At 28.6% G+C, this 25,072-nt stretch overlaps 2 protein-coding genes across 2 annotated transcripts; one reads left to right on the forward strand and one right to left on the reverse strand.

Annotated features, from left to right (window-relative positions):
* Positions 1-8,606: 8,606 nt before the first annotated feature.
* On the reverse strand, positions 8,607-10,730 carry LOC101503443 (protein neprosin-like). Its single transcript, XM_012719807.3, has 7 exons — positions 10,576-10,730; positions 10,397-10,483; positions 10,106-10,300; positions 9,841-10,005; positions 9,631-9,684; positions 9,242-9,385; positions 8,607-9,017 (listed from the first exon to the last, which is right to left on the reverse strand). The coding sequence occupies exons 1-7, from the start codon at positions 10,720-10,722 to the stop codon at positions 8,643-8,645; spliced, it is 1,167 nt and encodes a 388-aa protein (XP_012575261.3). The 5' UTR covers positions 10,723-10,730; the 3' UTR covers positions 8,607-8,642.
* Positions 10,731-23,270: 12,540 nt separating this feature from the next.
* On the forward strand, positions 23,271-24,670 carry LOC101503118 (uncharacterized). Its single transcript, XM_073370998.1, has 3 exons — positions 23,271-23,405; positions 23,558-23,621; positions 24,384-24,670. Exons 1-3 carry the CDS (start codon positions 23,271-23,273, stop codon positions 24,668-24,670), a joined length of 486 nt encoding a protein of 161 aa, XP_073227099.1.
* The last annotated feature ends 402 nt before the right edge of the window (positions 24,671-25,072 follow it).

Genomic DNA, 25,072 nt, shown 5'->3' on the forward strand with positions numbered 1-25,072 from the left:
CAGTCTTCCATGTGTCGCAGTTAAAGTTGTTTAAGGGCAATGTGGATGAACCCTATTTACCATTACCTCTGACAGTTACTGAAATGGGACCAGTGATGCAGCCATTGAAAGTCATTGCAACTCGCATCATACTTAAGGGAGCAAGTCAGATACAACAGGTCCTGGTGCAGTGGGAAAATAGAGGACAAGAAGAAGCAACATGGGAGGACATGCAGGACATCAAGAACAACTATCCTAATTTCAACCTTGAGGACAAGGTTGATGTTAAAGGGGAGGGTAATGTAATGGATGGAAAGACACGTGAGGAGCAGGTGACAGAAAATGACACAGCAGGTGCCAATAATAGCATGAATAACAACCTTCCTAAAAATGAGGAGTTAAGACGTGGGGAAAGGGTGAGAAGGCCCACATGGAAACTAACAGACTAGGGGTATTATATGAGTGGTTTAGAGAAGGTATTAGGCATTGATTGATGTATGAAAATTCTCTATCTCTCTCTGATTATTCCTTCGACTCTGAACCTTCTGCCTTCTTCTCCAATTTCAGTTATAGACCTTAGCTTTTCACCTTGAAAACTAAGAGTCAAAGAGAATAAAAATAAAAAAAGCATTTCCATCAAAATACTGTTGTTCTTCCGGTTCCAGTTTTTTTATTGTTTCATTACAACTAATTTACACATTAAAAATGCAAAAAAAAACAATGAAAATCATACAGTAAAATAAAATACAACAAATATTTGATAGTATCATCAACAGAACATCAAAGTAATAATGTCAAAATAGTTACATTAATGTTTCACAAATTAGATCTTGATATTTGAAAAGAAATTAAAAAAAAAATCTAACTCTAATTCCCAAATTTTTGAATCTGAAAAAAACCAATTATGATGATGGTGGTGGTTATTATGAATAAGATGATTGCACATTACTCTCCTAAATCTGTTTTTTCATCGAAATTTGACTCAAAAAAGGAGCAAATATGATGCTCATAAGAGATGTGCACGAGGCAATATTGCCTTTGTGTTGATTGGAGAATTGGAGCAGGTGAGATAGAATGGAGGAATGGAGATGGTCGAGCAGAGGCGATTGGACGGAGGAATGAAAAAGATTTTTGAGGTTTCGGTAAAAAAGATGAAAAATATCACTTTAGAAATGAAAAATGTCTCTTGAAAAGCACGGTAAGCCAAATAAAACCTTTAATGTTTTGTTTCTTACAGTTACTATAGTTTTCTTCGAAACACATTGTGTTAAAAAACATAAATGTGCTAAAAAACATTCTAACACAAGGAGCACAACTTGATTAGTAGTAACAAATATTACTATTATAAAGATATTAATATATTATAATTAGTACGGTAAAGATGCACTCACTTTATTTCTTTTAATAAATGCAATTTGTCTATTATAATATACACACACACACATATATATATATATATATATATATATATATATATATATATATATTATAATAGATTAAACAAAGTAAATCAATGAGTTAGGTGTTACAATAAATTAAAATTATATGTGTTTATACCTAAATATATAATTTGTTAGTTGAGAATGAGAAACAGTGAACAACATCATATAATAAAGTTAAAATCAATCAAAGAAAATAAATACATTTTACTGTAACATCAAATCATTTAAGTGAAGTTATTATCGCACACAAAACATATTAATCACAAGAAAATACAATGATATGGTTGCGCTTAGAATCTACTTCATCATTTGGTACATTCTAAGTCTAAAGTACTTGGTTATGATTCTTGACACTATTCCACCACCTGAGTGGACGGATAAGTCAAATTGGCTTTATCTACATAGATCCCCCAACTCAACCCGAGACACATATACACAACAATCGAGATAAATGTGTATTGCATGGTTGCTCCAGACATTTGGAGTGCTACCTCCAAGTCACCTAGAAATTCCCAACCGAAATACCTCCAAAGTCTAATAATCTTACATTAAGGCTCAACAAAGTCTGTCATGGTCAAACTCATTTTGTTGTAGTTCCCCGAAATCACAACGCTTGTCAAATCCTACTTATATGATGACAAAATATTCTCCACTTCAAAAGTTCTCATCCACTTCAAATATTCTCAACATCTATTTTAGCCCTCATTTCCTAGACTACTGCATTAAGAGCATCATCTTTTGTACAAGTTGGAATCATAATTGTTTCATCAATTATGGAGTTACTTCAATATTCTCATCACAAATTTATAACATCAATATCATTAATCATACATCATAATCATCAAATAAATTTATCACAAATTTATAACATTACTATCATCAATCATACATCATCATCATCACTTAAACTTTTCACAAATTTATAACATCACGTAAACTCGTCTAATCAAACATATGCAAAAAATTCATTCGACAATCAATATCCCAATAATATCAAATATCACACATTCAAAGAAATTAAATTAATCAATATCTTATAAATGTTTATATTCCATATATTAACATCATAGATTCCATATTTTGCACATTAATTAATTTATCCCTCAAAGGAATATTGCCGTACATAGCGAGCCCCATTTGAAACTTTGAAAAATACAATTTCCCCGTTTATCTCACAATATATCATATTCATGAATTCAAACTCTCTCTCACTCCTTCCCTCATTTGGCGATCTCGTACGATAAGAAATTAAATTTTAGCAAGGTCGTACAATCCGAAAATAAATTTTTTGAAATTGGATCCAGAGAATAACCAAATCGCAGCATAAAATTTGCTATGATGATACAAAAAATATGTCAAATATTTAATAAATGGTATTACGAGTAGAAAGAAAGTTGAAATTATGGAAGGAAGAAAAAATAATGGTATGTGGATATTACCGACATGAATGGCTCGAAACAATGCTTTTGAGTAACAACAACACTTAAATTAAATTAACAATGCATCAACGTCTAACTTTAATTATGACAGGTTTAGAACAAGATAAACAACGAATGCTAGATTCATAAAAAAAAACATTTAATTACCGTAACGTTACTACTGCTAGATTTCTGTGAATGTAGGAAAAACTGAAAAACGAAAGATAAAGGACAAAGTTATCGATGTGGAGAACACGAAATTGCTTTTCGTTGTTTCACTACACCACTGCAGAGACTAGAAAATCTTCACGACAATGTTGATGGCGGAAAAGAGTAGGTCATGGTTTGGTTTCGCCTTCACGTGACCGATAAATAAGAGTGATTTTGATGAAGATAATGAATAGAGAAGGAGGATATTTGTCATTCATCCGTAGACAATGGAAGATAAAATAATTGAGTTGTAGGAAGTTGTTAGGTTACAATGATGGCGCACAGAGAAAAGAGATGAAGTTTGAGAATTTCTTCTTTAATTTAAAGTCGTGTACATTTAATTTACTGAGGTGTGTAGGGTTATTTGGTTTAGGCGGCGGGGACAAATATGACTTACAATAGCCACTATAATAATTTATATTATTAGTTGCACATATATACTTATTATTATTATTATTAAAAACTTTTCTATTAACTTAACTATCCTTGAAATAAAATAAATAATTTTAATTATTAAATATCTAGTTAGCAATAATGGTTACATATTTTATTTTAAAATATTAACGATCTAAAATTAATAATTAAAAAAATAATATATTTAATATTAGTATCGATATTTAAATAAACTATTAAGCAAAACACTTGAGAATCCATCACACCACATCAAACACACACATAAAGAAAAATAATCATAATATTTATCAATATATATCCTAAAATACTTTAAATATCAAATTAACTCGGTAAAATAGTATTTTAATTAATTAAATAACGTATTATAAAATTTAGGGTGTTATAGGTTACAAGAAAGTGTTTAAGGTTTTTTCGGAAAAACTCTCATAAGAGAATGTTACAAAATGTGATATCAGATTATCAGTGATATTTCATTATGAAAGTGATATAACAATGTTTCTTAGGTTGTTCTGTATTTCTGTAGTTTGTATTCTCATGTCATTTGCAGTGAAGATCACTAGGAATTATATATAGACACTCCAAGGAAATTAGTGTTTCTAACCATTGCTGAGATTGCATGAATCTACACATAAAATGAATTACATCAATATTTAGATATCAACAATTAAAACATGTGTTTATATGTCTTGATAAAAGCGGTAGAAATATTAGAGGATGTCATTGCATTCATTCAATTAGAGGATAAGTCCAACTTTGATGAGTATAGGACGTTGACATGTTTGACTTCTTCAATGTTTAGGCCTCATAAGATTAACTCAAGATAACTATTTTTAATACAGACTTGACCTAGAGTGTTGACCTGACGATCAACTGAATAACCAGACTAATTCGATGTATAATTGTTAAAGTGAGTTTGCATTAGTCAGATTCAATAGAGGTGCATTGAAATTGAATTGATTAGAAAGTAACGTAGGCACGTTGAAATCTCATTTGTCAGAATGAGACAAGAGATTAATGTTCTAGAGTCACAATGCATTTGTCTTGATTTGTGAATTCTTTTTTTTTTTTTTTTCATTAGATGATGCAACATTGAGCCTTTAAACTATTATAACAGAGAGTATGCACACTTAAATACATCCATTAAAACATAAGTTGTTCTCATAAATTAATTTTGTTATCATCAAAATAATTATGTTACTCACTTGGATCTAACCCTTTTTTTTATACTTTTTTTGCATGACATGTTTTCTCTGGTGTATGGTACAATTAAACATGTTTTGTGTATGCAACGAAGGAGTTATTGAAGATTCAAAAAGCTTTTTCTATCCAAAATACAACAAGCACATCAAGACTATATTGTCAAGGCGTCTAACAAAATATTATTTCTATCAATATCGATGTTTAATTATTTGTTATTTAAATCATTTTTTTATTAATTTCTTTAAGGTACCGTTTCAAAGTTAGAGTCATTGATGATACTGATTCTACTACGTTTGTTATATTTGAACATGATGGCCTTTCATTGACAATCAAGTCATGTCTAAACTAGCTTGATGAAATGAATCAGAGAGTACTTTTTCTAACAAACTTAGTATCTCATTCTTGTATTATCATATGTTATATTTATGTTTATTATCAAATTATTATTTTTAATACAATAATGCCAATGTCAATATTAGGATCGTGAATAGGGATGGGAATAGGCCAGGTCAGGCCAGGCTTTGAAAGGCTTGAGCCTGGCCTACGATGAATTTTTGAGGCCTAAGCCTGGCCTATGGCCTATGATAGGCTTTTTTTCCGGCCTGAATCTGGCCTACGGCCTATCATGGTCTGGCATGTAAGCCTATTTAAAAGCCTTATTCACATTAAAAATAATTTTTCTAACAAAATAATTTAAAAAAAATATATGAAACAGCCACCCTTTAAACCCTAAAAAATGATTTTTGGTTTAAAAGAATAAATTTTTTTATTAAAACAAACGCACTCATTATTATCTCTCAACCAAATGGTCTCAAACAAACTCAAATTATTACCTCTCAAACAAATCCTCTCGTACAACATCATATTTAGTAATAATATATATATATATATATATATATATATATATATATATATATATATATATATATAAAGATAATAAATAAACAATTATCTATACCTACATGATGCTCTACCCATATCGATTTACATGATTCTCCATATACCAATACTAATGTACATATGTATATATATATTAAATAAAAAAATGATTTTTCTAACAAAATGATTTCTTAAAATATGAAACAAATACCTTTTAAACTCTAAAAAATAATTTTTGGTTTAAAAGAATAATTTTTTTATTGAAACAAACGCACCTATTATTATCTCTCAAGCAACTCAGAATATTACCTCTAAACAAATCCTCTCAAACAAACTCATATTCAGTAATAATAAACAATTAGGGTTTCTAAATTTATATATTAATAATATATATATATATAAAGATAACAAATAAATAATATTGGTTTTTATAAAATATAAAGTAACAAATAAATAATATCGGTTTTTATAAAAAAATATGTTGTTTTCATACATGTTTGTTGGAGTGAGTGCAATGGAAATTAGAAGAAAAAAATAGAGAATGAAATGCATATAAAATATATATAGGCCGGCCTGTCTTGCCTAATAGGCTTTTTTACAAGGCTGAGCCTGACCTATTTACATAAATAGGCTTTAAAAACAGCCTGAGCCTGACCTTTTTATTAAACAGGTCAGGCCATAAGTAGGTCAGACCATAGGCCCCTGACGGACGGCCTAGCCTATTCCCATCCTTCGTGAATAACACATTGTTCCTAAAGTTATTGGAGATTTTGTTGAAAAATCTTTGAGTTTCAGATAGATGTAAAGAATGATGTCAATTCAAATTTTGAACAATCATTTCGTGTCAAAAAAATTTGTGCTAAAATTGATATTATCAATAAATTCAAATCCATTGGGGTGGGATGATTTCTATTCTCTTAACTTTGATAATTTATTTTGTCATCCTAAACATGTATTTATTCCCAGTTATTACAAAATTAAGGTGTATTAGGTTGTTGCTAGTGTTGAGGATAATTTAGATGTTACTCTAGTAAAGGATTTGATGTCCAAATTTGAAGAAATAGTTATTGAGGAAAAATATAAGACACTAATTCAGTTTCTTATCTTGTTACGACTGATTATGCTGAATCTAGTCCTCTTAAAAAAGGTTTCACGGAAGCTAGTGATGACAATGACGAAGTCAACTTCAAAAATTGTAAAAAACTTCAAAATTAAGAAGGATTAAGAGACATCATATATGTTTTTTTCTCTTAGTTTGTTTTTTAATTTACTGTTGGTTGAGTATTAAGCTTTTGGGGAACTTTGTTTTGGCTAAATCTTATCAATTTTGCACTCATGAATATGTACATTGCAATCTCGTAGAGTTGGAATCTATATATGCGACATTTAATTATTTTTAGATATTTTCAATGTTGCAATTAAAATTTGAAATTGGTTATAAAATGTTACAATATACATTCTTTAACCTTTAGACTATAACCAATAAATTAAAAATTATTTGCCACAAATCTTTACTATTTAAAATTATTATTAAATTTAAAGTGTCATGTATTTCAAATCACTTCCAAATTCCAATTTATGTTGAGTAAGAGTAATGAATTTAACGATTCAATCACTTGTCTTTTAATTACTTCCATACTCGTTCTTTTATTTAATATATAGTGAAGATAAATATTGCTAAAACAATGTATATGTATTATATTACTATACAATAATTATTTAGCTAAATCGTTGTGCATAATTTTTCTCACTAAAAATTTGTCTCGGTGCTGTCTAAAAAACTAAATATATATATATATGAAACTCCATTTAAATTTTTGGTATATGTGAAAGGCGATATTTTATACTTCTGTTGGCAACAATATCAAGTAACATATTTAATGTGAATATTAAAAGGTCATAATTTGTGTAACTTCTATTTTTGGAATTAATTTATAGTTAGTTTAAACAATTATGATATACTTTAAAAGTTAAAGCAAAGACACTACCACACACCTACACATATCAACTATACAAAACATCAAGTTCAGGTATCATTCAACTTCATTCATTCTTTTTCAATTATACTAAAAAAGTTGTTAGTTTATTCATTGTTTCTAATTTTTTTTGCCACATGCTTTTAATCATTTTTGCAGTAATATTATTTGAGCAATGTTGATAATGTATTTAAAAGATTCCAATACCTTATTAACCCCGTTTATCAAATACCATTAGGTTATTAATCCCATCTATTCAACACACCACAAACATCTTTTGGAATAGGACATCAAGTATGAGATGTTACAGTTAATTTCATAATTGTCTATTTAGTGGGATTTTTTTTTCCAGTTAAACATTATCAAGCTTCATCAAGTATGACCTTTTTTAGAAATAGAAGTGATCTATATAAATTATAATAACCGTGTTTGAAAAACCATTAAATTTTAACTATTCTTATTTTATAACTAAGTTGTATCTTTAACTATCCTCCATCAATTGATTTTTGGCAAATTTTATGTCACTATTTCTTACTTGTGAAAACTCCAACTTTTTTAATTATTAACCAAAAATATTTATCTTTTATTTTTTGACAAATAATTGTATTTTTAAGAATTTTTTTAAATACAATGTATAACCAAATTTTGTGGAAACAATATTTTTTTATATACTATTTATTTTTAACAAAATGCATCTTCATAATTAAATTTTCAATAATTCATAAGTGACCGAAGATAAAATTTTATTGTTAAATTATCTTTATTTTTCTTTAAAAAGAAAAAGTTAATGAATGATGATCATTAAACGAAGTGGTCATAACTTAATCCCATTGGAATACATATAGGTATCATCTCAAAATCTAAACATTTTTTATCATTTATTATTTTCTTAAGAAGTTTGTATACTAATAGGATTTCTCCTTTTTTATAATACGAGATATATTAAATAATATATTAACTATCCATAAAATGAAAAAAATAAAATATTTATAAAAAAAAGCTAAACTATCAAAATCACAACAACAAAAAAAAAGACAAATCACATTTGTGTATAAATCATTAGAAAAATAAGTAAATATGTTATTTATTATGATACTACATACACAAAAACTTGTTTATAACAATTAATTGTCACAATTACCACCAGGTCCTCCAAATTGAAGAGCATGACCAATTGGACTAGGAAAATCGTCATTATAACGAATTTGATAGCAATTTTTAGGGGCATCATTGAATTTTTCTATCAAATATTCAGGAGGTCCAGAAAAGTGTCTAGATGCATTCTGATATGCAACATTCCTAAAATAACAAGTATGGACAAAATCATCATCTGGAAAATGCCCTGATCCCATTGAAGGACTAGGAACACCGACATGAGTTGCTGTTTGTCCACCTAATCCTACTAGACCACCTGTCGCCAAGTTGGTGAATAAGGATGCTGGAAAATAACCAATATTTTTGTTTGCCACAGTTAACCACCAATTTTTGGTTTTTTCGTCCTGATTACATAAATAAAACATTTTATAAATATATATTATTTCTATTCCTAATAATTCATGAATAATATTTGTCATTATGTATTCCTTCAAGAATGTCAGAGCTATAACACTATGATAATATTATAACTTTTTTATTAACAAAATTATATAACTTCTAAACTATTTTTTTTCACATTCTATAATCTGTAAATATTATAAATTTCAATTTTGCACAAAGAGGTGACCTGAAAAAGAGATATTGGCAATTCAACCATAATTCCGCCATAAGTAGATGTTTGTGCTACACGTGCACCGAGGTAATATGAGCGATCAGTCTGAACAAAACCACTGCATAGTATATTGTAGCATCCAGTCTTGAAATTATCATGCTGTAATATTTTAACATCGTGTTATGTTTTAAAGAAATTGAAATTGTGTTTCTAACCTCATGTTTTAAAGAAATAAAAGTATGCTTTTCAATTTAGCTACATCAAACGTAAATTAAAACACATAATAATTAGAAAAATTGAAACAATTTGTTATTTTAGTTAGAACAACTTTTATGAACATTTGAAGTATTTCTTTTATTGTAATACATGTATGTAGAAATTAAAAATAATAAACCTTAACTTACTGTCCAATATGAGTAGATATGAGTTGCGTCATTATTGTATAATTCAGGAGATACCTGACATCAAGTATGAAGTTGATTAAGAAGTATTTTCTAAACTATTTAATTTATTTAAATTATATATATATATATATATATATATATATATATATATATATATATAATTTTAATATAAAAGAAGACTTTCTTAATATGATATATTAAAAAACTCACATGCCATCCAGCAACGATTTTATTAGTACTATCTCCCTGGCCATTTTCAACATATATATGACTTGAACTTGATTGGCCCTTAATAGTTTTTGGATTATAAACACTAGTTGTTCCACTAACTCCAAAGTAAGGAGCATCATATTTTATAAGAGATATATGAGTAGACTACAAAATCAATACTTTGACATATTAGTTGAATATTGAATCACATATTAATCAAATAAACAAATAAATTTATAATTAGATTGAATTAGAGAAAACATACATGTCTACGAGAACTAGTTTGAGCTAGAATTTGACCATTGAATAAAGATATGCCTCCTATGAGATCATCTTTGGTTACTCTCCGAATAGGGACAATTTCTTTTGGACACGAAACTTTCTCAATCTCAAAATTGGATTTGGTTGGTGAAATATGGACATCTGTTTCACTAATGTTTCTTTCACTACTTGGTTTACGCTACAACAAAAGAAATAGAAATGCACAATGAAAGAAATAAATTATGAGTAGTAAAAGAAAAAAAAATTGCAAACTATACCCAATAAAATATTTTACCTGCAATTTATGGTTCTTTAACAAAGGATGATCAAAAGCCGGTTGTTTCTTAATGTTAACACAATCAACTATGTACCCTGACTTTGTCTATAGAAAACACCACAATAAAATAAAAACAAAATTATTAAATAAGGAGATAAAATTAAACTATCAATAATTAATTTGTGTTTGATTAATACATGAATACTCTTCATAGGTGACTTTTTAATGAGCATTAGTTTTCTCTCCAACTCAAAATCTTCTTTCAACATACTATGCATACCATGAACCATGTGACCAATACTACTAGTCACTAAACAAAAAACAAAGAACAATGTAATATTCATTTTCACAACTCTCTTGTTTTGATGATGAGTCTAAGTTTAATATATTGCTTATTTATGCTCGAGGTTAAATAAAATAAAACAATAATATAATTAATACTTTTGATTGTAAATTTAATACATTTGACTGACTTTAATACATTTGACTGACTTCAATACATATATGTTATAAAAAATTGGGTTTTTAGACATTCTATATTAACCCACATTGACTTTGACTATAAAAAAAATAAAAAAAACCAAAATCATAATTCATTTTATCTCATTTTCGCTAAGACAGTCTACAAGTGTATCTTCTTTACTCTCCTTTATTTTTACTCACCAAAATAAAATAAGAAACAAAAGTCCCAATCACACATCTTCCCTTCGTCTTCTTTCGTTTACCTGCACACATTTTATTTCGTTCAGTTACCCATCATTCTCTTGCTCTTGCTATAAAATCTTGATTTTTACAATAATTTTTTTGAATAAAACATTTTTAAAAGTTCTTTGAAAATAAATTCATCAAAGACGGATATACAAATCCTTTTAAATCAAAATCTTTATTTTAAATATAAATTCAAATCATAAATAACATGACAAGGGTTTTAGAAAAGAAAACCAACCTACCCCTAAGCTAATCTTTATAACTCAAAATAAGTTTTACTAGGTGGTAAAGACCCAATCACTTCATCAAGCCATTTGTGTAAGACTCTTAATTTTCTAAATTCTAATTTATACGATTTTAAAAATTATTTGCCACAAATCTTTACTATTTAAAATTATTATTAAATTTAAAGTTTCATGTATTTCAAATCACCTCCAAATTTTCTTTGCCACATGCTTTTAATCATTTTTGCACTAATATTATTTGTGCAATGTTGATAATGTATTTAAAAGATTCCAATACCTTATTAACCCCGTCTATCAAATACCATTAGGTTATTAATCCCATCTATTCAACACACCACAAACATCTTTTAGAATAGGTGATTTCTATTCTCTTAACTTTTATAATTTATTTTGTCATCTTAAACATGTATTTTTTCCCACTTATTTTGAAATTAAGGTGTATTAGGTTGTTGCTAGTGTTGAGGATAATGTAGATGTTAGTGTAGTAAGGATTTGATGCCCTTGAAGAAATAGTTGTTGAGGACAAATATCAAGACACTAATTTATTCTATATTCCTATTATGCTGAATGTAGTCCTCTTAAAAAAAAAAGTTTCATGGAAGTTAATGATGACAATGACAACGCCAACTTCAAAATTCTAGAAACTTCAAAATTAAGAAGGATTAGGAGACATCCTATATGTGTTTTTTTCTCTTAGTTTGTTTTTTAATTTACTGTTGGTTTAGTATTAAACTTTTGGGGAACTTTGTTTTGGCTAAATCTTATCAATTTTGCACTCATGAATATGTACATTACAATCTCGTAGAGTTGGAATCTATTTATACGATATTTAGTTATTTTGGAATATTTTCAATGGTTGCAATTAAAATTTGAAATTGGTTATAAAATGTTGTAATATACATTCTTTAATCTTTAGAATATAACCAATAAATTAAAAATTATTTGCCACAAATCTTTAATATTAAAAATTGTTATTAAATTTATAGTGAAGATAAATATTGCTAAAACAATGTATATGTATTATATTACTATACAATAATTACTTAGCTAAATCGTTGTGCATAATTTTTCTCACTAGAAATTTGTCTCGACGCTCTCTAAAAAACTACATATATATGAAACTCCATTTAAATTTTTGGTATATGTGAAAGGCCATATTTTATACTTCTGTTGGCAAGAATATCAAGTAACATATTAATGTGAATTTTAAAAGATAGAATTTGTGTAACTTCTATTCTTGGAAACAATTTTAAAGTTAGTTTAAACAATTATGATATACTTTATACATTAAAGGAAAGACACTACCACATGTTGCAACTACCATTTACATTATCTAGTTGTATTTCACGTTGATACTCTGGAAGTTGCTTTTCCTTATTCTTTTTCACCAAAAATGCAACTTGCTCAGTTAGGATTTTCAGCTTCTCTAGTACTTCCTTAATAGATGAATTTGTGTGCTTCTCATGTCAAAAATGGTTTTTTGGAGTAACGCCAAATCCTTTAGCCCTTACACGACTAGAATATTCAGGAACATTAAATACCTTACCAAGTATGTCCCTACAACTAACTTGTGTATTCTCCTCTGGATTTTCAGAACATTGTTCTAGATTCTCCTAAAATACATGTATGATTAAAAATATAAGTTCAATATAATTTTTAAAATACAATATTAAAAAATATGAAAGTGATAATATACTTACACATTGTGTTTTCACTTGTTGAACATTTTCATTATCAACTATTCCATCTTTATTTAAACGAGTCTCCTTCCACAAAGTATGACGACCTACTGGTTGATCGGATTTCGTCTCTTGAAGCTATTCGTTAAGGCATAAACAAAATATTAGTTAAAAACTATAGTTTATAATCTACCACATTAATTATATAAAAGTGATGTTTACTTGCAATTTTTTGCTCAAAACGTGCATACCCATACACGATTTTTTGTATGGATGCATTGAATTTTTTGCTCTCTCCCAATTTGACGTACTTATACTCTATATAAAAAAAATAATGACCGTGTAAAAAAAATATGCTATGAATATGAATAAAACACATATGCTAATAAATTAATATTACCACAAAAGCGGGGTCTGCACATTTAGCTACAAAAGCGCTCTATTCTTCATTTGATATATAGTATTTGTATATTTTTGGAGCTTCAATATTCAAATTTCCATCACGATTTCTTAAGTAGCAATTTGACAAATGAGATATAAATCCTCTGTGTATTTTTCCGGCAACTCTAAGCACATAAATTTTTCGCACCTCTTCAATGTGAAAAGTTGACTACAAACCAATAAAAATAGAGTATGAGTAAAAGTATTTCAATGGAAAAAATTCTATGTAAGAAAATGGTGGAGTAAAAAAGTCACTTGTATATCATTCCACAATATAACTTTAGCATCTTTCAAGGCTTTATCTCTCCAATCATCAATTGTTATTGGGATATTTTGACGAACAACCGCACCAATGTAACTTACCATCATTGAATTGTTGGGCTTAATTGGCTGACCACTTTGATTTCATCCCACCTAATAAACTCATAGAGTAAGTGCATGCTTTCAAAAAAGATAAAAAAAGAATTATAAATAAAGTATAGTATACCTCAAATTTAATTTCATTACTTCTTGCTTTGATGACCTTTTGCATAATAGTTGCCCCACGTTTAACTTCGTTTTCATAGCTCTTAGTATTGACAACTTCATAATTTTGATGATCTAAATCATTATTGGAATCCATTTATCTACACATTTCACACAGTATAATTATAAGTTCAGTATAACTTCAACAAGTTCAACATGCAGTAGTCTAAGTAGCAGTAGAAGTTCAACATGCAGTTTAGTGACAACAACAAATTAATAAATGAAATACCTGACAACAACAATATATGAGTTTAGGGTTACAAATTCGCTTAAGTACGAGCAACGAAAAGAGGACGCAAAAATACGTATGGAGAGGGCTCGTCTGGTGGGTTCGCAGTGAATAGGATTCGTAGTGAAGAGGGAGAAGATCGTTAGTAGGGTTCGTAAGAAGATGGAGAGTACATAATGAAGATGAAAATGAGAGGTTTCACACTATCAAGTTCGTAGGGAGAGTACGTAATAAAGAAGAAACTGAAGAGGTTTCTTATTATTAGTTTATTTAAAGACCATATTACATCGCTTGTCCAAAAAGTACTTTAAAAGACTATATAAAAGATCTAAAAGACTAACCCTATTACAGCGCTATTACAACAAGTGCTATAAAAGACTATATAAAAGCGCTAAAAGACCTAACCCTATTACAGCGCTTTTACAACAAGCGCTTTAAAAGATCCTATTACAGCAATTTTACTACAAGCACTTTATAAAAGCGCTATATGAGCATTTTACAGGGCTTATGGACAAAAAGCATTGTAAAATTATAAGTTTATGTTCAGTTCAAGTTAAATATGCTTAATTACAATTTCATTTCAGTTTCTGTAAAATACCTATATTATAATTTTTTTCTCTCCAAATAATTAGTTAAATACCTATAAATCAATGCTAAATTACATGATCAGTTCAGATTGAGATCAGTTCAAGTTCAAGTTCAAGGAAAATGCCCAGCCAAACATTGCTTTTTGAAGTTCAAGTTCAAGTTTCAAGTTTAGTATAAGCAGAAAATCAAATACAATTCAAGCTAAATGCTAAATTACTCAGTTCTTGCAGGTCAAATACTAAATTACATGAACTTAGTATAATTACATGATGAGTTCAAATTACATGGCTTATATAAAACACTTAAATACCTTAAGATGTCATTCTTCTTTTCCTGGTGGAATTCACATTTGTTTGTTCTTTAACGGTACAAAACGATGGATTAATCCAAATCCCCTCATCATGATCATCTCTAAGATATAAACCACCATCAGTTGAATCAATTGCACGTGGTTGTGATGTCGCAAAGAAATGAACATTACCAACATCTTCATTGTTATTGTTATCATCACTTATTTTATTGGTCGATAGGACAATAGACCATTTATCATCAACAAGATAATTGACATAAAACACTTGTTGAGCTTGCGACGCTAAAATAAAAGGTTCATCTTTGTATCCCACCCTATTAAAATCAACAAGCAAGAAACATAATTTAGTTATGGCTCATCGAACTTTTTCAGGTAAAGTGGAACGTATACCTATTAGTAGGAAATTCTCCATTAGAACATGACAATCATGAGTCTTCAAACCTTTTAACTTGAGGTCTTTCATACAAACTAATTTTTTAATGTTTGAAGAGTATCCTTTTGGAACTTTAACTTCGTGTAGAAATTTACATAAAACAGTTTTTTCCTTTCTAAATAGAGTATGAGCAGTTGGAGGTAGAAATATGCGATTTCCTTTCTTTAAGGGACGTAATTCATTTCTTATTCTCATATCGACCAAGTCCAATCTTGCATTGATGCCATCCTTAGATTTTCCTGGAACATTGAGTAACGTATCAATAACACTATCAAATACATTTTTTTAATATGCGTCATATCGAGAAAATGTCTTATATACAATGACTTCCAATATGACAATTCAAAGAAAATTGACTTTTTCTTCCACCCAGTTTTGACAAGCTCTCCCACAAAAGGTTTTCCAAATTTATTGGTCAAACCTTGTACGTTTTCAAATATTTGATATCCAATCGGTGCTAAAGGAGCAGTACCTTCCTCTGATTTTCCATTGAATGCATTTCTCCACCCACGATACTGATGACTAAAAGGTAAAAATCTACGATGTCCAAGAAATATGTTCTTCTTACAATGTTTCAACTACATCCAATATGTACTCTCTTCACATATAGGACATGTACACCGACCTTTAATGCTATATCCTTATAAATTACCATATGCTAGAAAATCATTATTGTATCGAACAACATAGCCCTCAAATTGAAACATTATTTCTTACACCCATCATAAACTTCAACGCATGTCTCCCACATATTTTTTAAATCTTCAACTAAAGGACTCAAATATGCATCAATATCATTCCCCGATTGTTTGGATCCAAAAATTAACAAAGATAACATCATAAACTTACACTTCATACATAACCATGGAGGTAGATTATAAATCAACAAAATCACAAGCCACGTGATGTGTGAGGTGCTTTGAAGATCACGTGGATTCATTCCATCAGTAGAAAGTGCAAGTCATAGATTTCTTGACTCTCTCCTGAAATTAGGATACTCGTGATCAATTTTTGCCCATTTTGGAGAATCTACAGGGTATCGAAACTTTCCATCTTTAATTCTTTCATCTGTATACCATGTCAAGTGTTTTGAATCTTCTTCACTGCGATAGATGCGCCTAAATATTGGCATTATAGGAAAATACCACACGAATTTTGCTAGAATAGACTACTTCTTCTTATATCGAGGGACATTGCATTTTGGATACACATTTAGTAATTTATATTCGTCTCGAAATAAAATGGAATCGTTAAGACACACATTAATTTTTTCGTAACTCATGCCAGTAAAGCACAAAATTCGTTTAGCCTCGTAGGTTCGACTGGGAAGTTCATTATCATCTGGAAACATATCTTTTAGGAGTGTTAATAATTTAGTGAAGCTTTTATCAGACCATCCATTAATCGCTTTTAAGTTGTACAACTTTAATCTCGCTGGCAGTCTTGTGAATTTAGTACAACCATTATATAATGGTTTCTCTCCTTCACTGAAAAAACTCTCAAACATTTTAGGACAATCCCAAAGTTCTTCTTCAACTGATTTTGCACTCTCCTCAACTCGGTCCCACTCATATGTATCATTGTCTAAATCATTTGAACCATATGTCGAACCATTCTCAAAATTAGTGTTTCCTTTTTTTTTTCTCACCATGTCTTATCCAACATGTATAGCTTTGATCAATTCCATGTCATACTAAATGTCCTTCCAATTGATATGCTCTAACGTGTTTTCCAAAACAACATTTTAAACAAGGACAAATGATTCGATTTGGGTCTTTTGCATTCTTTATTGCAAACTCAACAAACTCCTTCACTTCATTTTCATACTCTTTTGACAATTGATTGATAGACATCCATTTTTGGTCCATTTTATATGACCTATATGAATGCAGTGTTACTAAAATGATAAGCTACTGATAACATTATACCAATCTATAGTATATATAGTTTAATTTCAAAACAAAATAGATCGAACAAATTTAAAAAAAGAACAGATTTTATACGATTTATCATTTAACAATTTATTTGAATTATTAAGGTGCATCACTTAATTTGAAACCTTTTTTTATATGATCTATCAAGGTTATGTCATTTACTATCAGGTAACATTTTATATAATTTATCAGGTAACAATTTATTAGGTAGCAATTTATCAGTTTTAGTGACAACAACAGAGTAGAGGAGACAAAGGTTCGTAGGGTTTATAGTATAAATTGACAACAATCACTCAATAGAGTATACAGTACGTGAGACAACAATCACTCAATGGAAATTGACGCACAATATAGGAGCATTAGAGGAGGGTTCAACGAGAAGACAACGCACAGTAGAGGATGGTTCACACAGTAGAGGAGAGGAGGGTTCGTAGGGTTAGGGAGACAACCTATTAAAACTGTTTTTATTTATTTAAAGAGAATGATTTTTATCAAATACGCGTCATTTTATAACGCTTATATAAAAAGTGCTCTAAAAGACCATGTTATTTGTGTGAAAGCGCTATATTATATACAAAACGCTCTAAAAGCGCTGTAAACATAATGTGGTAACGCTATAATTTACACCACCACTATACAAGTGTTGTAAAAAAATATTTTAAACATTATGTGAGAGCGCTAGTTGACCCTACAACAGCGCTTTCAGAAAAAGCGCTGTAAACATTACGACCTATATGACCTATAACAGCGCTTGTCAGAAAAGTGTTGTTGTATCTTCCATTAATTTTACAACAGCGCTTTTAGTAAAAGCAATTTCGTGTTCTCCATATTGAGAACTTTGTCCTTTATCTTTCGTTTTTTAGTTTCGCCAACATTTACATAAATCCAGCAGCAGTAGAGTTACGGTAATTAAATGTTTTTTTGATGAATCTAGCATTCGTTGTTCATCTTGTTCTGAACCTGTCATAATTAAAGTTAGACGCTGATGCGCTGTTAATTTAATTTAAGTGTTGTTGTTACCCATAAGCACTGTTTCGAGTCATTCATGTCAGTAACATCCACCGACCATTATTTTTTCTTCCTTCCATAATATCAAATTTGTTTCTACTCGTAATATCATTTATTAAATATTTGACATATTTTTTGTATCATCACAGCAAATTTCAGTTGTGATTTGGTTATTCTCTAGATCCAGTTTCAAACAATTTATTTTTGAATTGTCCTACCTTGCAAAAATTTAATTTCTTATCGTACAAGATTGCCAAATGAGGGAAGGGGTGAGAGAGATTTTGAATTCATGAGTATGATATATTGTGAGATGAACGGGAAAACTGTATTTTCCAAAATTTCAAATGGGGTTTGCTATGTACGTCAATATTCCTTTGAGGGATAAATTAATTAATGTGCAAAATATGGAATCTATGGTGTTAATATATGGAATAGAAACATTTATAAATGTTGATTGATTTAATTTCTTTGAATGTGTGGTATTTGATATTATTGGGATATTGATTCTCAAATGAATGTTTATCTGATGATGTATGATTGATGATAGTGATGTTATAAATTTGTGATAAATTTATGTGATGATTATGATGTATGATTAATGATATTGATGTTATAAATTTGTGATGAGAATATTGACGTAACTCCATAATTGATGAAACAGTGATTATTCCAACTTGTACTAAAGATGATGCTCTTAATGGAGTAGTCTATGCAATGAAGGATAAAATAGATGTTGAGAATATTTGAAGTTGATGAGAACTTTTGAAGTTGAGAATATTTTATCATCATATAGGTAGGGTCTGACAAGCGTTGTGATTTCGGGGAACTACAACAAAATGAGTTTGACCATGACAGACTTCTGTTGAGGCTTAAGCAAGATTATTAGACTTTGGGGGTATTTCGGTGGGGAATTTCTAGGTGACTTGGAGGTAGCACTCTAAATGTCGAGAGCAACCATACAACACATGTTTATCTCGATTGTCGTGAATATGTGTCTCGGGTTGAGTTGAGGGGATCTATGAGGATATAACCAATTTGAATTATCTGTCCACTCAGGTGGTGGCATAGTTTCAACCCTCATAACTAAGTACTTTAGACTTAGAATGTACCAAATTATGAAGTAGAGTCTAAGCTCAAACATATCATTGTGTTTTCTTGTGATTGTTTCGTTGTGATTAATATGTTTCGTGTGCGACAATAACTTCACTTAGATGATTTGATGTTATAGTGAAATGTATTGATTTTCTTTGATTGATTTTGACTTTATTATATGATGTTGTGGATTGTTTTTCATTCTCAATAAACAAATTATTTATTTAGGTATAAACACATATAATTTTAATTTATTGTAACACCTAAGTCATTGATTTACTTTGTTTAAGCTTATATATAATAGAAAAATTGCATTTATTAAAAGAAAATAAAGTGAGTGAAACTTTACCGTACTAATTATAATATATTAAATATCTTTATAATGGTAATATTTGTTACTACTAATTAAGTTGTGCTCCTTGTATTAGATTTATTTTTAACACAATGTGTGTCAAAGAAAACTGTAGTAAGTGTAAGAAACAAAACATTAAAGGTTTTATTTGGCTTATCATGGTATAGAAATATAGTAAGAAAGTAAGAAATGAACTAGAAAGGTCAATAAAAGCAAATCACCATCAAAACTTCTGTATGTTAAATATGTTAATTAAGAATTCAACATCATACCAATATATGTCAAAAATGTTATTTAAGCATATCATCAAGTAATTACATACAAATGCATCAAACTCCTTATTACAAATTTTTCTCTGCTAACTTCCGCCAAAAGTGTAACAATATTAACAACGTTTTCAAATAATTTGTCAAATACCATAAAACTAATTCCAAACTCTAATACATTTAGTTACTTAAAGATAAAAAAAGTTTATTTGCTTGCTTCCAAATATGATAAGCTGCCCACTAAGTATCCCTATAAAACTAGAAGAGTATCAAAATATTTATTACACAACTGAAAACAAATAAAAGTAAACATCAAGTTAGAGGCTGAATTTACTTACATGTGTTCTACATTTTGCTCATAGCGTCTATCTCCCCATCAAAGACAAGTAAAAAAGCATACAAAATACATTCATAATTATAAACAGTCAACATTATATAGAATATTATTTTTGTGAAACACTATATATAATTTATATTGTTTAAATATGTTTTTTATATTTGTAAATGTATGTCTTTTTTATTTTAATTCTTATAGTTTTTTTTTTTTGAATTAGACCCCTGTAATTTTCAATTTTTTTTTATAAAATTCTTATTTTGTTTTTTAAATAAAAAAGTGCTGATGTAGCTCATTTTTGCTATCGTGGCAGTGTGAATAGAAAATGACATGGCTTATTTTCAATGTTTTTTGCATTTTAAATGTGTAAATTAGTGTTAAAGAACAAACAAAAAAGGAGTTCGAGGTTTTAGGATTATGGAGAAAAAGATAGTTATTTCGTGGATGAAGATATCGGCCTTCAGTTGAAGGTGTCTTTTGATATTCTGGGCCTTTTGTTGGGATGATAGAGAAAAAGATAGTTATTTCTTGTTGGGTTGATAGTTTATATTATTTAGATCATGCTTTTAAACAATCAATGTTTTGTTAGTATTGTTAGAATTATGGTGAAGATGAAAATTGATGTAAATCAATGAAGTTGTTTTTATACATTTGAATTTATATAGCAATTGAATTGTATTACCCTCTCAATGAAAGTGAAACATCCTACGAAAGATTATGCGTCTACTCAAACACATATTTGAATGAACGTACCTAAGCCCGATAATGACAACAACTCTTAAATCCAAAAAGAGGTGTCTAAAGAAGTGAAAGAATACTTGGAGCTTAAAGAGACCGAGAAAAGAATAATCAGAGATTGGAAAGACAGGAAAAAGAATACTCTTAGTCTAAAGAGGAATAACAAGAATATTTGTATGCTATTGATTTCTTAGTGGATTAAGTCATGACTGTACTAAGACAAAATTTCTTTGTAAGAGGAGGACTTGATGTAGTAAAAGTTGTTGTGAACTAGTATAAAAATACTTGTGTCTCTTCTCTTTTTCAATGTTGTTATTTTATTTAAATTCTTAATTATTCAACTTTATTTTACTCAAAAATGAATTACAATCATATGTTGAATGTTTTGATAAAAAAACACATCTTTTTGTGTAGCAAATGAATTTGATTTTCATAAATGGTTAATAAAATTCAAACCCCCACTCTTCTTTCTTGTGTTTTCCAACATTTTGAAATTTTCGTTGGTAACCCTTTACTTTGTTCTCGGTTGAATTGAATACTGCTTATTATTAGGAGTTATCGATTGGGATAATGGTGTCGGTATAACATAGCAGAGCTTGGACTAGCAATCTAATGCAAATGGCTTGATGAAGTGAGTAGGTCTTTACAACCTAGTAAAACTTAAGGATAGGTTGGTTTTTCTTTCCTGAAACCCTTGTCATGTAATTTATTATGATTTGAATTTATATTTAAGATAAAGATGTTTGATTTAAAAGGATTTGTTTATCCTTCTTTGATGAATTTATTTTCAAAGAACTTTTAGAAATGTTTTATCCAAAAAATTTATTGTAAAAATTGGGATTTTATAGCTAGAGCAAGAGAATGATGGGTAACTGAATGAAATAAAATGTGTGCAAGTAAACAAAAGAAGACTAAGGGAAGATGTGTGATTGAGACTTTTGTAAGTTTCCATTTTCTCTACTATTTCTTATTTTATTTTGGTGAGTAAAAATAAAGGAGGGTAAAGTAGATAAAATGAATTATGATTTTGGTTTTTTTTTTTTTTTTTTTTTTTTTTATAGTCAAAGTCAATGTGGGTTAGTATAGTATGTCTAAAGACCCAATTTTTGATAACATATATGTATTATAGTCAGTCAAATGTATTATATTTTCAATCAAAAGTATTAATTAGATTATTGTTTTTTTTTATTTAATTCTGAACATAAATAAACAATATATTAAACTTAGACTCATCGTCAAAACAAGAGAGTTGTGAAAATGAATATTACATTGTTCTTTGTTTTTTGTATAGTGACTAGTAGTATTGGTCACATGGTTCATGGTATTCATAGTATGTTGAAAAGAAGATTTTGAGTTGGAGAGAAAACTAACGCTCATTAACAAGTCACCTATGAAGAGTATTCATGTATTAATCAAACACAAATCAATTATTGATAGTTTAATTTTATCTTCTTATTTAATAATTTTGTTTTTGTTTTATTTTGTTGTTTTCTATTGACAAAATCAGGATAGATAGTTGATTGTGTTAATATTAAGAAACAATCGGCTTTTGATTATTCTTTGTTAAAGAACTATAAATTGCAGGTAAAATATTTTATTGGGATATAGTTTGTAGTTTTTTTTTCTTTTATTACTTATACTTTATTTATTTTAATGTGCATTTTTATTTCTTTTGTTGTAGCGTAAACCAAGTAGTGAAAGAAACATTTTAATGAAACAAATGTGCATACTTTACCAACCAAATCCAATTTTAAGATTGAGAAAGTTACGTGTCCAAAAGGAACTGTCCTTATTCATAGAGTAACAAAAGATGATCTCATAGGAGGCATATCTTTATTCAATAGTCATATTCTAGCTCAAACTAATTCTTATAGACATGTATGTTTTCTCTAATTCAATCTAATTATAAATTTATTTTTTATTTGATAAATATGGTGTATATAATGATTCAATATTCAACTAATATGTCAAAGTATTGATTTTGTAGTTTACTCATATATCTCTTATAAAATGGGTGCTCCTTACTTTGGAGTTAGTGGAACATCTAGTGTTTATAATCCAAAAACTTTTAAGGGCCAATCAAGTTCAAGTCATATATATGTTGAAGAAGGAGATAGTACTAACAAAATCATTGTTGGATGGCATGTGAGTTTTAATATATCTTATTAAGAAAATCTTCTTTTATCCTAAAATTATATATATATATATATATATATATATATATATATATATATATAATTTAAATAAATTTGATAGCTTAGAAAATATTTCCTAATATACTTCATACTTAATGTCAGGTATCTCCTGAATTATACAATAATGACGCAACTCATATCTACTCATATTGGACCGTACGTAAAGGTTTATTATTTTTAATTTCTACATACATGTATTATAATAAAGGAGATACTTCAAATGTTCATAAAAGTTGTTCTAACTAAAATAACAAATTATTTCAATTTTTCTAATTTTTATGTGTTTTAATTTATGTTTCACATGACTAAATTGAAAAGCATAGTTTTATTTCTTTAAAACATGAGGTTAGAAACACAATTTCAATTTCTTTAAAATATAACATGATGTTAAAATATTACAGCACGATAATTTCAAGACAAGATGCTACAATATACTATGGAGTAGTTTTGTTCATTTTGACCATTCATATTACCTTGATGCACGTGTAGCACAAACATCTTCTTATGGCAGAATGATGGTTGAGTTGCTAATATCTCTTTTTCATGTCACCTCTTTATGCAAAATTTAAATTTATAATATGTACATATTATAGAATGTGAAGAAAAAAAATAGTTTAGAAGTTATAGAATTTTGTTAATAAAAAAAGTTATAATATTATCATAGTGTTATAGCTCTGACATTCTTGAAGGAATACATGACTATACACTATATATATATATATATATATATAAAAGATTAATATTCATTCACTTATTTTAAGCATATATAATGACAAATATTATCCATGAATTATTAGGAATGGAAATGATATATATTTACAAAATGTTTTAGTTATGTAATCAGGATAAAAAAACTAAAAATTGGTGGTTAACTGTGGGAAACAAAAATATTGGTTATTTTCCGGCATCCTTTCCAACTTGGCGACAGGTGGTCAAGTAGGATTAGGTGGACAAACAGCAACTCATGTCGGTGCTCCTAGTCCTTCAATGGGATTAGGGGATTATTCAGATGATAATTTTTCCCATACTTGTTATTTTAGGAATGTTGCATTTCAGAATGCATCTAGACACTTTTATGGACCTCCTGAATATTTGGTAGAAAAATTCAGTTATGTTCCTAATAATTGCTATCAAATTGGTTTCAATGACAATTTCCCTAGTCCAATTGGTTATGCTCTTCAATTTGGAGGACCTGGTGGTAACTGTGACAATTAATTGTTATAAACAAGTTTTTGTTGTATGTAGTATCATAATAAATAACATATTTACTTATTTTTCTAACGATTTATACACAAATGTGATTTGTTTTTTTATTTTTTGATAGTTTAGCTTTTTTTTTTTTTAAATATTTTATTTTTCTTTTTATGGATAGTTAATATAATATTTAATACGTCTCGTATTAAAAAAAAGGAGAAACCCCATTAGTATACAAACTTCTTAGGAAAATAATAAAGGATAAACAATGTTTAGATTTTGAGATGATACCTATATGTATTGCAATGGGATTAAGTTATGACCACTTTCGTGTAATGCTCATCATTAATTAACTTTTTCGTTTTAAAGAAAAATAAAGATGGTTTGACAATAAAATTGGTTTGACAATAAAATTTTATCTTC

This window comes from Cicer arietinum, chromosome 1, assembly GCF_000331145.2.
Source record: "Cicer arietinum cultivar CDC Frontier isolate Library 1 chromosome 1, Cicar.CDCFrontier_v2.0, whole genome shotgun sequence".
Taxonomy (NCBI): domain Eukaryota; kingdom Viridiplantae; phylum Streptophyta; class Magnoliopsida; order Fabales; family Fabaceae; genus Cicer; species Cicer arietinum.